Raw genomic sequence first — 17,951 nt, 5'->3', positions numbered from 1 at the left:
CGTGAAGGCTTGCAGAAGGGTGGGATTCTGGCTGGCTTCAAAGGTGAAGTGTCTGACTTTTTGTAAACAAGCAGCTAAGATCAAAATACTATTATGTGAAGAGTCATGGGAACAATGCATATAAAGTAGTATGTAAGAAAAATTGATACCCTTGAAACACAAAAAGAACAATAGCTACATGCAGTGGTTACTGGCCCTGGATTTTTCTGAACCATGAATTGCTCTCATCAGTACCACAGCATTTTATTCTTATGAGCAAGCCCAGTTAACAAGGATATGGCTGACAAATTGTTGAGAAAATGAGGCGCCATCAGATTGCTATGATGTTGATGTATTCTAGCTCAAGCAGCTTCTATGTTTAATGATCGATCGAAAAAAGTCAAACGAAAACATTGCATAAGCCATTGAGCCTTTGATACACCATTTACCCTCCTATCAGTCAGAAAGGTTTGAACTTGTTAACTATATGGAGGGCTACCTCATTTGCACAAAACACGCAATCAAACAGCTCACACATGCCTATAACAAAACGAAGAATTTCAATTTACAAAAGGACTTAATAAAAGTTTACTTGATTACTTGTTTACAAAGCAAATTACAAGAGTAGTGGGCAAAATTAATGAGAAAAGCTTAATTGAATGGAAGTCATCTACCTCGTATAAAAACTAACAATTTCTCTCATTTCTTGTCTACGTGAAGGTTTGAACGGGATGTTCTCTGTAACTTTTTTTGAATTTAAAGCTATATATATTTTCTAAAAGCATAAAATAACACAAAACTTCCCTTCTCTCGGCTTGTGCAGTTTGATCTTTCGAAACACACAAATCCCACCAAAATATGGTGCACTCTTTTTGTTATCTTTCATATTGGGAAAAAACTGCAAGAACACCTGGCTTATTAGATTCGCAAGCATGGTCCTCTTGTCCACAAATCCATCCTGAGCAATGTCAGTTGACCAACAGGCTCTTTCAATTTCTACAGAGCTGGCATAACTTCCACAATTTTCCAAGAGTGCATCAGCACCACCATTAACACCTGCAGCTTGCATGGATAGACTTTGCCCTGAACTTTTCTTCGAAATTGGCTCAGCATCAGCATCACTTGTCTTGTCACACTCCAGAAATCTAGATGAGAATGATATTGGCCCAAAAGACTTGCGCCTCATTGACTGCTCAGAAAACATGGCTTCCACTTTAGGACGATACTTCTCACGGAGCTGCTGTATGTGTGACTCTCTCACCATTTGGTAGCCTACAGAAGCAGTTAGAACCAACTGACTGCTATCAAAGGTTGCACTAACTAAGGATTGCAGCATTGTGAGAGCGTCCCCTGTATCCTTCGCTGTCAGGACTTCTGATCCTGTTTTTTGTTTCATTTGAAAGAGAGAAGCAGCAAAAATTAGCGATACATTAATTTCTGTAACAGTAAAGATGCTAGACTCGCTGTTGAAAATTACATATACCATGAAGCTCAAACAAAGCAAGGGTTGTCCTGAAAAGCATGCATCGATTCCCCTCATAAAAGAGGACATCCCAAACTCGTAAAACTGCATATAATTTCACATGTGAGTAAGAACGGGCAACATAGAAAACCTATGCCTAAGTGTGTATGTATGAGATATTTCCAATAGCTGAAGGAAGGAGTAAGATAAGGCCGACTTTCAAGTTGCAGACCTACTATTTACCATGCTGGCGCCCAAGCGAATATATTTCAGGCCAATGCTTGGCATCGCTCATGGCAATAGAGTATAACATTGTAATTGCTTCTTGAAAAACTCAAGCATTCTATACACCAAACAAATTTCAAGAGTCTTCAATGCTTCCAATGCTTACAATGTGACCAGCAAACGTTCATAACCAAACCCAGTTGCAACTATTTCCAGCCCCAAAGAAAAAAAAGAATACATGTGTCCATCCAAACAGCTAGTAGTTTGATTTTGAGCATCTGTTTATACCCCTCTCTGTACTAGAAAATGGGAATAGCCAACATTAGTACATGCCCCCTTGAGAGCATCTGCGAAGCAATCTGCCAATTCCACTGAATGTTACGAACACCCATAGAGGCTTGATCAACATCCAAACTTACTCTTCTTACGCACATCTAAGGCGTGATATAGCAAACAGGCAACATAACACACAACAAGAATACAAGAAGAAAAGTCTATCAGAAGTGGATGAAGGCAAGAAACTCTTTACCACTTTCCCATGGTAAAATATTAACAAAGATAGACAAGAACCAAGGGCCACTGATCCATGCCACCTGGAGTCCAAGAGTATCAAGATGAGTCACTGACAGAACACAGTAAGGCAGATGTATCAGCTTGCATAAAGACAAGCAAGATTTTCTAGCCAAACAATAGTTTAAAGAGCCACACTTCTCAAAACTCACTTAGCCTTGGAAAGTGAAGGCGGACGAGTTCTTCTAACACCATCTGGTCAACCTAGCAAATAGAGTAAAATTGGTGAGGATAGTTTGAAGAAGAATAAGCAATAAACAGGAAATGGAACGTGCAATTACAAACCTGGAATTCTATCATTTTCTCTGCGTAATACCCTTCAAAACAGTTATCCAAAATACTTGTCAATGTCCTGAAAGTAGGAGCTTGGATAAGTTCTTTACACAATGCGAGCAAGAAGACTCGATTACTGCTATTGACCACACACACCAAAAGGCATTTTCCTCTGGCATCATTAATAAAAGCAGCCCTGCAAAAAAATTCATTGCCTGCAAAGTACAATTAGTAATAACATTGATTCAGCTAGCAAATTTGTTATGAACTAATTATATACCTCTAGCATACCTGGCAGTAACCAACATTAGGATTATGACGAGCATAAGCAGTTAATAGACGACGTAATGCATTCCTGCCATTTGCATCCAGTGCTGGATGACCAGGAAAAGTTCTGGGTAGATCCTATGCAGTACAGGCAAATAAGTTCTACCCCAATATGCTGGTGGCTGTTGCTTGATAGCTACAATAATAATACCTTCTCTATCTGCTTCATCCACTTTTCAGGAATAACACCATTATAAAGCTTCGAATCAGCAGGATTCTTCTGGCTTGGAAGATCTTCTAAGCCATTACCGTCATGCTCATGATCAGCCAACAATGTCAAAAGAGCTTGATACTGACCAGCCACTCTACAAGCACTTGACCCCACAAATACCTGCCAGACCTATTTCCAAGGCCAGTCCAAAGCCACGTGTATGCATAAATCCCTCTATTCATCCCTCAAAATATTAAAATGCAAAATTAGAAAAGAGCCCACCTCGCCCCTCAAAGCCATGGGAACTCCACCTCGAACCAATGCATCAAGCTCCTCTCTCCAAGGACAGGATTCTTGCCCTTCATTGTCAGCCTCAAAATCGTCAATTTCAGGTAAAACATGTGACCCATCCTGTAATGTATCCACTCTCTCTGCATCAAAGAACTCTTCGTCAGAGTCATCTTCGGAAACCTCCGAAATGTGAGTATTGGCTACTGCTGTAGCTATGCTAGAAGCTGTAGTCTCTTTTTTGGAGCCCTTCTTAAGATGATATTGCATAGCTTTTTCTACAGGTTGAAGACTAGCACGTACATCACACCAGGCCTGGAACTTTCTCGGTCCTGTCTTATCTTTCTTCTCATCAGTTTGTGTACTTGACCCTTCACATACAGAATGAATATTTGTGCTTTCCTCAGAACTAGTAATCTCGACTGGTTTGCCATAAGCAGATAAAAAGTCTTCCCATCTAGCTGACCTTTCTGCCTCCTCTTCCTATCAAACACCGATGTTTTCATCAAGCTTGCATTCAGCTTTACACCACAACGGAAAATCTATGAAGAGTTACCTTGTAAATTTCAGCAAACTGTTTGTATAGCTTTACATGATGAGGGCGGACAGTAAATCCATAGATGTCTCTGCAAAGGCTGAGAATTAACCAACGCCAGGAAAATGCCAAATTTTTCGAGTACTAAAATGGCAAGCGTGCGGCTGATATCAGAGCTAGAAAAATGGAGAAATTAAACTTGACAGCTTAGGTACCTGCTCAGCTCATGTGGGGGAGTCGCTGCAGCAACCCTCATCCTTTGATTACCACAGCTTGACATCGTCTAAGGCCGACAAATTCCCGACCAAAGCAAACTCTGTGCGTGCATGTGTGTGTGTGTGTGTGTGTGTGTGTGTGAGTGAGAGAGAGAGAGAGAGAGAGAGATCAGCTGTCACGCACACGCAAAATGGGGCTCTTCTTTTAGAGAGCTCTCTCGGCTTCGAAGTGTGGATCATTCCGAGGTTTTGCGAAAGAGCATGGTTACGTACCGGTACCAGGAGGCGGGAGCAGGCTAGTCGCTGGACCATTTCTATCGCATGGGGAAAGTGGGCTTTTTGCAGAATGACTTTTTTTTGTCTCGTATTCGATGGACCATTCGAGTTGACGAGTTTCATCCAAAATGCCAAGTTTACCCGAGAAGCGTAAGCTCAGTTGGTGAGACCTTTGTGATATAACCCTAAGTTTGAGGGTTAGAAGCTCATGGGTGGTGTATTCTCTTCTCCTATTGAGAGGGTGGTTCCCACGGTTGTCCCTCGAGGGTGTAATGTACAGCAATGTACAGTATGATATGTGTAAAGTTTTTTCCTACTACCTTCCTTACGTTGATGGTCAAAAAAAAAAAAAGATTTGTAGTTTAATTTAAACCTTTGAATGACACAAAATTTTGGGACACCCTTAGATGGGTCGACCTCATTTGATTTCAATAATTAAACATCATCTAACATTATATTATACTAGTATGGTCAGTCGCCTTCAACGGCCTCTCTCTCTTTCTCTCTCTCTCTTTATCGCGTGCACAAGGGCTTCTTTCAGTTTTGGAGTTTAGCGTTCATGTCACAGATTTCGGCACGTGTAAAAGGCTCCCCCTTCCGCCATATTATGTTAGTTTAGATGATTATTATCTTTATCTTCTTATATATTTATATTATAAAGACACAAGAGAAGCTACAAGTGGTTGCATTTCCAACATTCTTGGCCTCTCTTCTATGTTTCTTCATGGTGCCACGACCTTCATGATCTGAGCTGGCTTGCCACCTTGGCCAAGTGCGGACTAGGCTACCCCTTGAGATGTGAACTCTACCCCTCAAATCCTTGCATGGGCCACGGCTAAGGAGTTGGAGCCAGTGCTTCGGTACTTTTATAAACTCTATACTAGAGGGTCGATGCTTGCCATCCCATCCCATCACGTTAATATTGAACAGCCAGTTGTTGAGCCCGCTCCTCCATGACATTGATAACAGTCCTACATGATGCGTTGGGATCTCTCTCTCTCTCTCTCTCTCTCTCTCTCTCTCTCTCTCTCTCTCTTCATGTGTTCAAAGATTTGGTAATGATAGATGGACTCACAAAGGTTATTCGGGTCTTGGTAAGGCCTACTAGAAAGATGGTAAAACGGTTATTCCAATGTCCTCTTCGTCTTCAGCTATGCATGAGAGAGAGAGAGAGTCACATTTATGAGAGGCGATAGGGAATTGGGCAAACAGTCTACTACACTTGTGTGTGATATGAAGATCATTTTCTTATTCACACACACATATGACATATTATTATATATTATATATATCTTTATACCGGTGTGAGTGAAGGTGTGTCACATGGTACACCCTCCACCCCATCACATCCCCACTTATTGCATCCACTCTGGCTATTCCGTGGTATACGCTATTCATTACCCTTAATGTGCGTGCAACGGGCTCGCTATGACTGCCTCACCTACCTATGGGCTCATGGATAGCGAGTTGCCTTGACCAGCGAATTTAGATTACCTGGAGGAGTTGATTGAAGTATTCCACTGACTACGAAGAGTGTGAGCTAACTCGGTCCAAATACCACTAAATGTATTCGTAGAAGAGTAAGACTGGCTGCCAATAATATGCAAGCATCTAGCCTTTCAAATCATCCATAACATGACTGCAATTACAATAATGAAAATTAGCCCATGGAGGTGAGACTCAAAAGCATGTATATACTATCTGGTGACATATCCAATGTGCCATGTCAGTATAGCTAAGATTGGTTAACAAAAAAATGAAATCCTCTTCCCCCTCAAAAGTATATTGAGAGCGTAGAAATTGCAATAGCTAGCAAACCGTACCCCAAGACTGAAAACCTATGCAAACACCCACTTTAGTAATCCCACCATGCCTTTGCAGATGGCTATGTTAATCGCTACGTCACGGCTGTGAATGAGTCATGTAGTAGCCGGTTGATAAAGAGTGAGCGAGACCCGCCCTAGGCGAGTCGCACAATCTCGTACATTTTAAGGCACATTGATAATCCATGTGCCATGTGGCAGCTCCTAATGTCTAAGGTATTTTTTGTGAAACAAAAGCGAGAAGAGAAGAAATAGTGCTTCCGAAGGGGAGAGCTATGATGGTTGTGAAGAAAGAGGGAACTTAATGCTTTCTTGTCTCCTCTCTCTCTCTCTCTCTCTCTCTCTCTCTCTCTCTCTCTCTCTCTCTCTCTCTCTCTCTCTCTCTCTCTCTCCTCGAGTTGTCTCTATGTCTCACCTGTGCCACCTCTATTTGTCACCCTGAGCTATCCACCTATCTCTTAGCACCCAATTGTCACCTCATCTCCTAGCTCTCCACCTCACTTATTTGTCACGTGTTCGCCACCTCACTCTACCTTACCTAAGGAGGGTTGTTGGCAGAGGCGACCAAGGGTTGTTGATGAGGTGTGACCCAACAGTTGTCCATTGTTGCGACCACAGTGTCCATTGTTGATGCTGACCAAGGCATGCTCTTTGTGAAAGTAAACCCCCCCCCCCCCCCCCCCCCCCCCCCCCCTTCCTTCTGCCCTCTCTTAGACTATGATCATTTTATTCATATGAATAAAAGTATTTAGCAAAACGCATTGTTGCTTACCCTCTAGCTCAACGAAAGAAAGGGCACGACAAGCTGAATATCTATGTGTCCCTAAGGGCCTTAGACCTCTGGCTCACTCTAGAATTTACTTGTGTGCTTAAGACGATCTGGGTAACTGGAAAATATCAAACTAAGAGAGTGTGGTCCTAGGGTCTTTGTAGCATGAAAAATGGCTAAATTTTCACTCTCCCTAGTGCTGATGTAAACACTTGATTACCTATGTTGGAAGGTGAAATGCACAAAAAAGTGGAAAAATTAGGGTTTCACAATCTTTTCAAGGATGAGTAACTCACTAAAGCAAAAAAGTGGGAATGACATTTGCTACACACATTCCTAAGGTCCTAACTAACTCATAATCTTATCCTATTGTTAATTGTTTCGTAATCCTACATGATTTTACTCCAAATCGATGGAAGAATGTCTCAAGTGCAACGTGTTTGAGAGTTTTGGAGCCCCTTCTAACTCGCAATAAAGATTCTAATGTCGATGTGTAGCCCAAGAAACATGCAAATGCAAAAAATGGTGCCCTCCTAGGCCTTATTCTTCTCCCATTCCCTAGCAACAAGCAATGCCAAAAGAAGGTTGTACCCCGTAGTATATTGTTCATTACCAGCATTTAAAATGCCAATCCAACAAATGGGAAGTTGCCTTAATCTAAAGTGAAAAAACTCTTTACAACTCCACTACATTGGAGATCGCAAGAGAATAACCATGTGTGTGATGCAAGCTTAGCCAAATCCATTCTATATCCTATTCTTCAATGCAATGCAGTGCAACCCATCGATCCAAAATCCCAATGCAACTTGGAAACTCAATGCAACAAGGGATGTAGCTCCCCTTCGTGTGCAAGGGGAGACAATTTGTGAGCAAAAGTGAATTTTGCAATGCCGCTCTTCTATTCTACACTACCATTGACAGCCTTTTTAACAACACACACATTCAAAAGACATTGCACATTGGTTAAGCAAGCAAGATCAACAAGCACACTTGATTAGCTACATCAAAAACATATTGCACTATTGGAAAGAGAGAAAAATTCATTGGTTCTAATGCATAAACTCAACCACCATGCATAAGGGCATATGTGGGAGTCAAGAAGTACAAATAGAGTGAAGCACGTAAGAGGATATGGAAGCGATGAGCTCTTTGGTGTTCACAGAGCTCTCAAGCTCTTGATATGATTAGCTCTTCAACTTTGGAATCCTCAAACTGACTCAAAAAGAGCTATTTATGCTACAACGGAAGGCGCGGTTGCCCTGCAAAATACGTAAATAACATGTTGCAATCCATGAAAAGCACAAATTGGCATACCAGCCACAACCCATAGCGTGTATGCAACGCCGTACTCGAATAAAGAGAAATATAGAGCAGTAGAGAGAGAGAGAGAGAGAAACAAAGCCTGCAAGCGCACCTCCTAGAGCGGAGTGCTACGCCGGCACGGCAAGAGATAAGAGAAGAGAGGAGAGAAGAATACACAGACACTGGGTGCAATCTCCCCCCGTGCAAGAGTGAGCATTTCCCTCTTGCACGTATTTATTTATAGATTTCTTGAATGCCCAAAAATGAGTACAAACTGGCCGGCCGGACATAATTGGCCAAGGCTCATAAAGAGCACTTGAATAATAAAATGTAACATCCTTCTGCATTATCCATTATCTACTGATGCTTTTGCCATATGTCAGCTTGCAATAGATAATAAAATATCAATTCTATGACATACCTCTCCGTTGGAAAGCAACTGTCCTCAGTTGCGAAGATAAAAATCTGCAAACAATACTTGTCAAAAACAATGATTAGAAATCTGTAACAATTAGTAAAAAAATAAATCTATAAAGCTAGACAACATTGCTTATGCCTGCCGTCATCCACATACCACCTATTCTAGTGTCCCATACCACTAGAATAAGCAGTATATGTCATACCCTGATGAATCAGGATATCATTGGTCACACTCATCATCAATCTCATAATGTCAAGTCTCATCACATAAACACTGCTAAATAATCACCAGATACCAAATCCCAATCCAATTCCAATTCCACAATTTAAGTCCAAATCCAATCACTTTCATTATGTACCCGGGTAACAAAATCATACCAGTTACAGTGGTGGCCAGCCACTGCAGCATGATTTTGTGGGAGGTGTTGCCTAAATCGGCGAATCTACACCAATAAGACGTGCTGCCTAAATCAGCGAATCTGCACTAATGCTGCCTAAATCAACGGATCTGCATTGGATATTGTTTAAAAATTATGGATCTGAAGTTTATTATTGTGCTGCCTAAATCAGCGGATCTGCACAGAGATGAGTATCTACACACTGCCTAGATCGGGCGAATCTGTGTGTGTGTGACCAATGGACTAGGCAAGACATAAAGGAACAAAAATATTTACTATGTTGTTGACATCACAATGCAGTATATGAAAGCACTTACAAATTGTTGTGCACTATCCCAGAGTATTGTAGCTCACAAGTAGCTGCATAGCTTATAGACAAATCTTCTTTCAATACAATGAGAGGGCATGACCTTAGCAGTGTTTGAGTATTCTGCTTAGAACATAATGTAGAGAAATGAGATATGAAAAGAGGAGTGACGTATCCGATGTACATACCAAGAGGGTTTGGAATGGGTGTCCTTGAGTATGCGTGTCGAGAGAGCCATGTTGTCTCTTTGAATGGTATCAGGAAACACAGCTAGGAGTTTGGCACAATCTTGTATGACAGAGGCAGTTTAGTCAACCACTAAGGAATTAGGTTTAGATGAGTATAGATTTGGTCGATAACAAGGAGAAGGGTATCATAAAGGTGGATAAAATATGATTAGGAGATTAGTACGGAAGCTATAAAAATGAGCTTGCAAAATAAAGGAAAGAGATGACTTATCTGACGTCCTCGCATTATGGTCTGCATAGGTTTTTTTTTTGAATCCTTAAATGAGTTAGATAAATAAAAACAAATGAAGATCATGATAAAAATCAGTTGATTAAGGTCCAAACAGATACTTTAATTTCCTTAAAATTGTGGTAAACCAAATAAAGGTAATGGTGTTGAGCGGTGCTACTGTACATCAACTGTAAAATATCACAATGTGCCATTCGAAGAGGAGGAAACCTAGGAAATCTTCAAATTTTAAAAGTGCAACCAATTGTAAGTCACCAATTAAGAATGCATGCTATTTGATAACGTGATCGATATAAGGAATTGCAGAAAGAGCATGCAATATAGCCTAGACGGAATTAGATGAAGTTGCAAAAAGTGGTCACCAAGCAAGCTAGCAGTAGGAGTATGAGCATAGAACATTTTGTACTAGCTTGTGCCAATTAAAAACATTAACCAATAAAAAATAAAATGGTAACAACATTGTTAGGTAGTGCAAAGGATTTAAAATATTGTGCTACATACCGAAAAAAGATCATGCAAATCATGTCATAAAAATCCACATATTATAAGTAAAATAAAATCTCTGCAAATAGTGTGATGGAATTTAGTGAGTGAGACCACTCATTAGAGTTATGAGAGTCCTTAGGTTGCTAGAGTGAGGCAACACGAGGAGAGACATTCACAGGAGGAGATGTTTGACTGTGTGAGAGTAGAGACTAGACGTTTAGAATAATGAGATCAAACAAACAGAATCCGGGTGGATCTAATCCAATATATGGGTACAAAATTAAAATGAAGTAAAGCGAAAGATGTAAAAACTAAGAGTTTAAAAACATCATATTAAAAGGATCATCATCATGGTTAATGCCTGAAAATGCTTGACAATGGGCGCTGTTGCAGAAAGTAGTACATCAGTCACTGAAGAGCATCTTCAATGTGATCCATCTCTGCAGTAGTGGTATGGGGAGAGCAGGAAGAGGGAGAAAGGGAGAGCAAGGTGAGATGAAAGGGTACCTTACATGTCTTCAAAAGGTAAAATTAGTTGTGATGCGACTTGATACATTTCTTGTGGATCTAAACCAATCCTTGGGTACATATGTAAAATGAACGAAAGTGAAAAAAATTAAAACTAAAAATTGAAAATCGTCAGACTAAAATCGAATGAAATCATCTTCATCATTGTTAATGCCCCTGGATGTACGGCATCCGGAGAAAGTATTTCCTGTGGTCATTCACGAGCTTCCTCGATGTCCGTCGTTGTAAGGGGTCGTAGTGGGAGAGGGAAGAGAGAACGAGAAATGAGATGAAATGTTTGATTATCCAGCTTCAAAGTGCCAAAATGATCGATGAGACTAAACGGATACAATCTGTGTGAAGCGAGTACAATGTCTGGGTACATTAAATTAAAATGAAGTAAAGTAAAAATAATATTTTTTTAAAAAAGAAACTTCATCATTAGCAACGTCATGCCATGACGTAGTCTGAGAAAGTATCGCTGAGGAGCTTCGACCAGAAGGGGGAGCTCGCCAGCAGCTTAGCACGAGGGAATGTAAAGGGCTAAGGGTCCGCCAGCTATCAGAGAAAAGATCGTGGGATAGATCACCGCGAGAAGAGAGCTGCCACGAAGAAGGGGGATGCGTCTGGTATGCCACTTATGTTGCCTCTGCGAGTCCAGGGTAGTTCACTGGCTGGGGCTGGATCAACTACAGGTTGGCAAGATAGAGAGAGAATGAATCGGCGGACTAGAGTTGGTTGGTAGAAGAGAGCGAGAGAGGGAAACTTAGACAACCGGTTCTGTGTGCACCTCTACTTGGCGGCAGCAGGCTCATTGAGAGCGTGGGAAAAAGGGAGAAAAAATCTGCCAGTACTGCATGTGAAAAGGGACTGTGTGGGGGGTGGGTTGCGCATGCAAAAGAAAAGTGAGGAGTGGTGGTTGGTCTGCGGCCCGAGAGAGAGAGAGAGAGAGAGAGAGAGAGAGAGAGAGAGAGAGAGAGAGAGAGAGAGAGAGAGAGAGAGAGAGAGAGAGAGAGAGAGAGAGAGAGAGAGAGAGAGAGAGAGAGAGAGAGAGAGAGAGAGAGAGAGAGAGAGAGAGAGAGAGAGAGAGGGCTTTGAACTGAATTGAGAGAGTGGGGGGTTTGGTTACAGGTAGAGAACTGAACTTATACTGATGAGAACGCCAGGTGATGAGAGAGATAGAGAGTGGCAATGGGCGGCCTTGACAGAGAGAGCGGAGAAACGGATGGCAATTAGTCGGGAGGGGGAAGAGAGAGAGAGAGAGAGATAAACTGGGACTATTTTGCATTGTTCTGATGTTTGTCTAGTTATTGGTACAGCGGGTGCATGGTTGTAGGTGTGTGGGGGCTGTGCAACCTATTGTAGCTGGCCGGGAGAGAGTCAGAGAGTTGGTAGAAGTTGACCGAACTACAAGAGACAGAGAGATAGAGCTAAAAGCCCCAAAGATAGTCTGTGATAAGTGGTTGTGCTACGCATGCAAAGGTGAGTGGCTCGTGTAAGAGGAGTAGGGTCAGAGATTGCATGTGCAACTAGAAAGAGAAAGAAAGGTGGTTGAAGCGGACGATGATGAACGTTTTGGAGCCACGAGCCCTCAAAGGCTGAAAATGCATGCCGCTGGTAATTTGTGTGTGTGTCAGGTTGGTGGTCACTAGGTCACTTTATCGGGTAGATTGTCGTAGGTGTTCTTCGACAAATGTGCTACTGACGTCTCTTTTCTCATGGCTAGACAGTTTGCTCATATTTCTCGGGATTGATTTTCAAGACCATAAAAGCATGAGACAAGCCTCGTCTCCCCTCTTTTTCTCGTTACTGCTCCTTTCTCGTCATCGTCAAGCATTTTGAAGTATTTCAGAGAGAAGTCAAAACTGCTTGCTATACTAAATTCAATCACCTAAAATGGTTTACTATGTGAATTTCGACTCTCCTCGTCATTTTTTTTTTTATATTTTAAATCTTGCTATAACACCATAGCTCTCTAATTCATGCAATAATTAATTTCTTAATCTAAGCCTCGGTCCTTATTAGTATCTTTGACTATTATTTACAAAGAAGCGAAACAGAAAAAAGTGTTTCTCACAGGTACATCTTACGTAGCAATCTTTCTACGACAACTAACTAGTCATGCTAGAAAGGAACAAAAAGAGAAAAAATAAACGGGTAGAAGAAAAAAGACTTAGCTTTAATTATTGTAGATAAAAAATTTCCATAGCCATGTGATCGTAGCCTTTGCTCTGATACCACTGCTACAACGGAAGGCGCGGTTGCCCTGCAAAATACGTAAATAACATGTTGCAATCCATGAAAAGCACAAATTGGCATACCTAGCACAACCCATAGCGTGTATGCAACGTCGTACTTGAATAAAGAGAAATATAGAGTAGTTGAGAGAGAAACGAAGCCTGCAAGCGCACCTCCTAGAGCGGAGTGCTACGCCGGCACGACGAGAGATAAGAGAAGAGAGGAGAGAAGAATACACAGACACTGGGTGCAATCTCCCCCCATGCAAGAGTGAGCATTTCCCTCTTGCACGTATTTACTTATAGATTTCTTGAATGCCCAAAAATGAGTACAAACTGGCCGGTCGGACATAATTGGCCAAAGCTCATAAAGAGCACTTGAATAATAAAATGTAACATCCTTCTGCATAATCCATTATCTGCTGATGCTTTTGCCATCTGTCAGCTGCAATAGATAATAAAATATCAATTCTATAACAATTTATCATAATGGGCTTATGAAACTAGGTTCATACATGACTGGCCAAATACTGTTGAAAATGATTTCGGTTGTCTAATTTAGGCCTCGTGTACACAAAAATAAATAAAAAAACTTCAAGAATCTTGATCCTCTTCCAACTCTATTTGGTCCAAAAAATAGAGTTTACATATATCATTAAATAGGGTTGACAAAATTGGCGACTCTCCTTAGACATACTCATCCTCTTGAATCTGATTTGTTGCAACCCTTCTTCACTTCATCTCTTTCAAAAGCTTTGGTGGCTTTTTCATCGCTTTGACATACATTTCCGTCTTGCGTGCACTTTTGAGAGCATAGTGAGAGGGTGGTTGAAAAGATAAACTGATGTAGCCATAGCTTCTTCCCTATATATATATATATATATATATATATATATATATATATATATATTTATTTATTTATATGAGAGAGAGAGAGAGAGAGAGAGAGAGAGAGAGAGAGAGAGAGAGAGAGAGAGAGAGAGAGAGAGAGATAAAGCAAGAGAATGTGTGCCATCTCCTTAACTATTTTGTTCTTCCTCTCCACAACACCATTTTGTTGAGGGGTGTGAGATCACTATGAGAGCAGACTAATTAGAAGAGATGAAGAGAGAGAGAGAGAGAGAGAGAGAGAGAGAGAGAGAGAGAGAGAGAGAGAGAGAGAGAGAGAGAGAGGTAGGTAGGTAGAAGAGGGAGAAGCACAAACAATGTAAGCAGTCTTTATAGTATTTTGTTTTTAAGACTTTTCTTTGCCTTTGTTATCTTTGGATTCCTTGGTTTTGGCTCTATTTCCACCAATCAACTTCTTGGAAAGATTTCATTTAACATAAAAGGTAAAGGGAGTTTGGAGAGTGATGGTGTCACAAAAGTTCTTGACGGATGACATAAGCTTACCAAGGAGCTTGTGATCAGGATTTGGTCATTGCATAACCACATTCCTTCGATTGTCAATTGATCTACTTCCCAATCGTCTCAATGATGTTGTCGTGCTCTAGAATAGTTAGTTCATCCAATCCAAAACACGTATTCAAAAGACATTACGCATTGATTAAGCCAGCAAGATCAAAAAGCACACTTGGTTAGCTACATCAAAAACATTTTGCACTATTGTAAAGAGAGCAAAATTCATTGGTTCTTTGCATAAACTCAACCATCATGCATAAGGGTGTATGTGGGAGTCAAGAAGTACAAATAGAGTGAAGCACATGAGAGGATATGGAAGCGATGAGCTCTTTAGTGTTCGCAGAGCTCTCAAGCTCTTGATATGATTAGCTTTTCAACTTTGGAACCCTTAAACTAACTCAAGAAGAGCTATGCATCATAATGGCCTTATGAAACCAGGTTCATACATGACCGGCCAAATACGGTTGAAGATGGTCTCGATTCTCTAATTTAGGGCTTTGTGTACACAACGAAAATAAAAAACTTCAAACGTCTGAATCCTCTCCCAACTCTATAATGTGGTCCAAAAGATAGAGTTTACATACATAGAATTTCACTAAATAGGATTGGGATAGTTACAACCACTTAGGGGTAAATAGTAGCTTTCAAGCAAAATCTTTAACAAAATTGACGACTCTCCTTAGGCATACTCATCCTCTCGAATCTGATTTGCTACAACCCTTCCTCACTTCATCTCTTTCAAAAGCTTTTGTGGGTTTTTAGCCGCTTTCACATACATTCCAGCCTTGTGTGCACTTGTGGGCATAGCTTGAGAAGATTTGACATACATTTCCACCTTGTGTGAACTTTTGAGAGCATAGTGAGAGGGTGGGTGAAAAGATAAACCGATGTAGCCATAGCTTCTTCCCAATATATATGTATATATATACATACGTAGAGAGAGAGAGAGAGAGAGAGAGAGAGAGAGAGAGAGAGAGAGAGAGAGAGAGAGAGAGAGAGAGAGAGAGAGAGAGAGAGAGAGAGCTAGAAAAGGGAGAGACACAAACAACGTAAGCATTCTTTGTAGTACTTTATTTTTAAGACTTTTCTTTGCCTTTGTTATCTTTGGATTCCTTGGTTATGGCTCTATTTCCACCAATCAACTTCTTGGAAAGATCTTATTTAACAAAAAAATTATTTGCAAGATAGCATTCTTTCCACAAAATCTATAATGATGAGGTTCTTTGAAATATTTAGTGGGCGTGGGTGCTTTGTAGGTTTTATATTCCTTTACTAATTTATTATTTTTTAAATTCCCTTTGGTTTACTTATTCATATGATTTTCATTTAGAAGATCTTGTTCGAACATTTTTTCATTTATGACAGAGAGAAGTTGTTCATAAAAGGGAAAGGGAGTTTGAAGAGTGATGGTGTCACAAAAGTTCTTGATGGATGACATAAGCTTACCAAGTAGCTTGTGAGCAGGATTTGGTCATTGCACAACCACATTCCTCCAAATGTCAATTGATCTTAGAAAATTTCCCAATCTTCTCAATGATGTTGTTGTGCTCTAGAATAGTTAGCTCATCCAATTCAAAACACGTATTCAAAAGAAATTGTGCATTGATTAAGCAAGCAAGACCAACAAGCACATTTGATTAGCTAAGTCAAAAACATATTGCACTATTGGAAAGAGAGCAAAATTCATTGGTCCTATTACATAAACTCAACCACCATGCATAAGGGTGTATGTGGGAATTAAGAAGTACAAATAGAGTGAAGCACGTGAGAGTATATAGAAGCGATGAGCTCTTTAGTGTTCACAAAGCTCTCAAGATCTTGATATGATTAGCTCTACAACTTTGGAACCCTCAAACTGACTCAAAAAGAGCTATGCATCATAATGGGCTTATGAAACTAGGTCCATACATGACCACGGACAAATACGATTGAAATGGTCTCGACTCTCTAATTTAGGGCTTTGTGTACACAACAAAAATTAAAATCTTCAAGCGTCTGAATCCTTTTCCTACTCTATTTGGTCCAAAAAATAGAGTTTACATGCATAGAATATCACTAAATAGGGTTGGGATTGTTACAACCACTTAGGGTAAATAGTGGCTTTCATGCAAAATCTTTAACAAAATTGGCGACTCTCCTTATACATATTCATCCTCTTGAATCCGATTTGTTGCAACCCTTCTTCACTTTATCTCTTTCAAAAGCTTTAGTGGCTTTTTTGCCACGTTGACATACATTCCCGCCTTGTGTGCACTTGTTGAAAAGATACACGAATGAGCCATAGCTTCTTCTTCTTCTCTCTCTCTCTCTCTCTCTCTCTCTCTCTCTCTCTCTCGGTTTTCCTTTGAATGCCTTTAGAAGACACAAAAGCATCCAATGGTATAAATTCACCTCCATTGTCAATTCTCAAGATATAGACCTTATGGTTAGATCCAAGTTAGATCCGTTTTCAACTTGACTTATCCAACTTTTAAAGTTAGAGAGAGTATCAAACCTCTTAGCAAGAAATAGTACCCATGTGATCTTTCTAAAGAAGACATCCGCAAATATCAAATAATACTTTGATCCCCTAAGGTTAACGGTGTCATTTGCCTTTCGCACATGAAGAACAAACACGATGAGGCTTGTGAAGCTTGGGCAAGCTAGTAACCATATCCTTAGAAACAAGATGTTGCAAAGTAGCAATGGGTACACGAGCGATGCAAGAGTGCCAAAAAATTATCTCAATGCGTGAGAAGTGCCTTGGATCTGGGATAGAAAGATCGAGGCAAGTGTCGCTCTTGCAGCTACAAACTAGAAGAGAAAGATTTTATACAACACAAGCCACCTTCTTGGTATCCATGAGTCACAACAAAGAGGTTCCTTCGACCAATCACTTTTTATTCGCCAAGGTAGAACTCAAAACCTTTAGAAGTTGCTTGAGAGAGAGAGAGAGAGAGAGAGAGAGAGAGAGAGAGAGAGAGAGAGAGAGAGAGAGAGAGAGAGAGAGAGAGAGAGAGAAGGGGGGGGGGGGGGGGGGGGGGGGGGGCAAGTGGCTAGTTGAAAGCTTGGGCACATGTAACACATAATGAAAAATAGCATTTCCACAAGACATATTCCTACCTCCAACGACTAGAAAGGTAGAATCATCCCACTATTGTGGATTAATGAAGAGGTAGTTTAATAGCTCTCCACATCGCTGCCTTTTTTATTTTTGGATTCCTTGGTTTTGGCTCTATTTCCACCAATTAAATTCTTGGAAACATCTCATTTAACAAAAAAATTATTTGCAAGATAGCATTCTTTCCGCAAAACCTATAATGATGAGGTTCTTTGAAATATTTAGTGGGCGTGGGTGCTTTGTAGGTTTTATATTCCTTTAAGAAATTTTTTATTTTTTAAATTCCCTTTGGTTTACTTGTTTACTCTCTTATTCATACAATTTTCATTTAGGAGATCTTATTCAAACATTTTTCATTTTATGAGAGATAAATTGTTCATAAAGATCTTACGAGATCTTATTCAAACATTTTTTTCGTTTATG

The 17,951-nt window shown here is 40.4% G+C and overlaps 1 protein-coding gene across 6 annotated transcripts in view; it reads right to left on the bottom strand.

The window, feature by feature from the left end:
• The window catches only part of LOC147425334 (uncharacterized), a 33,656-nt gene extending 29,307 nt beyond the window's left edge, over positions 1–4,349 (bottom strand). For 4 of the 6 annotated variants that reach the window (XR_015186442.1, XR_015186443.1, XM_086500364.1 and 1 more), the window contains exons 1-11: positions 4,026–4,349; positions 3,832–3,901; positions 3,270–3,758; positions 2,988–3,176; positions 2,801–2,914; positions 2,666–2,724; positions 2,522–2,588; positions 2,389–2,440; positions 2,196–2,288; positions 1,463–1,546; positions 890–1,359 (exon numbers count right to left, since the gene is read on the bottom strand). Coding sequence is in view for 4 of the 6 variants with exons in the window: in XM_086500364.1 (XP_086356490.1) it covers positions 890–1,359; positions 1,463–1,546; positions 2,196–2,288; positions 2,389–2,440; positions 2,522–2,588; positions 2,666–2,724; positions 2,801–2,914; positions 2,988–3,176; positions 3,270–3,758; positions 3,832–3,901; positions 4,026–4,090 (1,752 nt within the window). In the remaining 2 variants the exon portion in view is untranslated. The remainder of the gene's footprint in view (positions 1–889; positions 1,360–1,462; positions 1,547–2,195; positions 2,289–2,388; positions 2,441–2,521; positions 2,589–2,665; positions 2,725–2,800; positions 2,915–2,987; positions 3,177–3,269; positions 3,759–3,831; positions 3,902–4,025) is intronic. The other 2 variants (XM_086500363.1, XM_086500362.1) reach the window with 2 other exon arrangements.
• Between the last annotated feature and the right edge of the window lie 13,602 nt (positions 4,350–17,951).

The sequence above is a fragment of the Adiantum capillus-veneris genome, chromosome 25 (genome assembly GCF_014529385.1).
Source record: "Adiantum capillus-veneris isolate H3 chromosome 25, ASM1452938v2, whole genome shotgun sequence".
NCBI lineage: Eukaryota > Viridiplantae > Streptophyta > Polypodiopsida > Polypodiales > Pteridaceae > Adiantum > Adiantum capillus-veneris.
The sequence above is the reverse complement of the archived record's forward strand: the minus strand, read 5'-3'. Positions and strand labels throughout refer to the sequence as shown.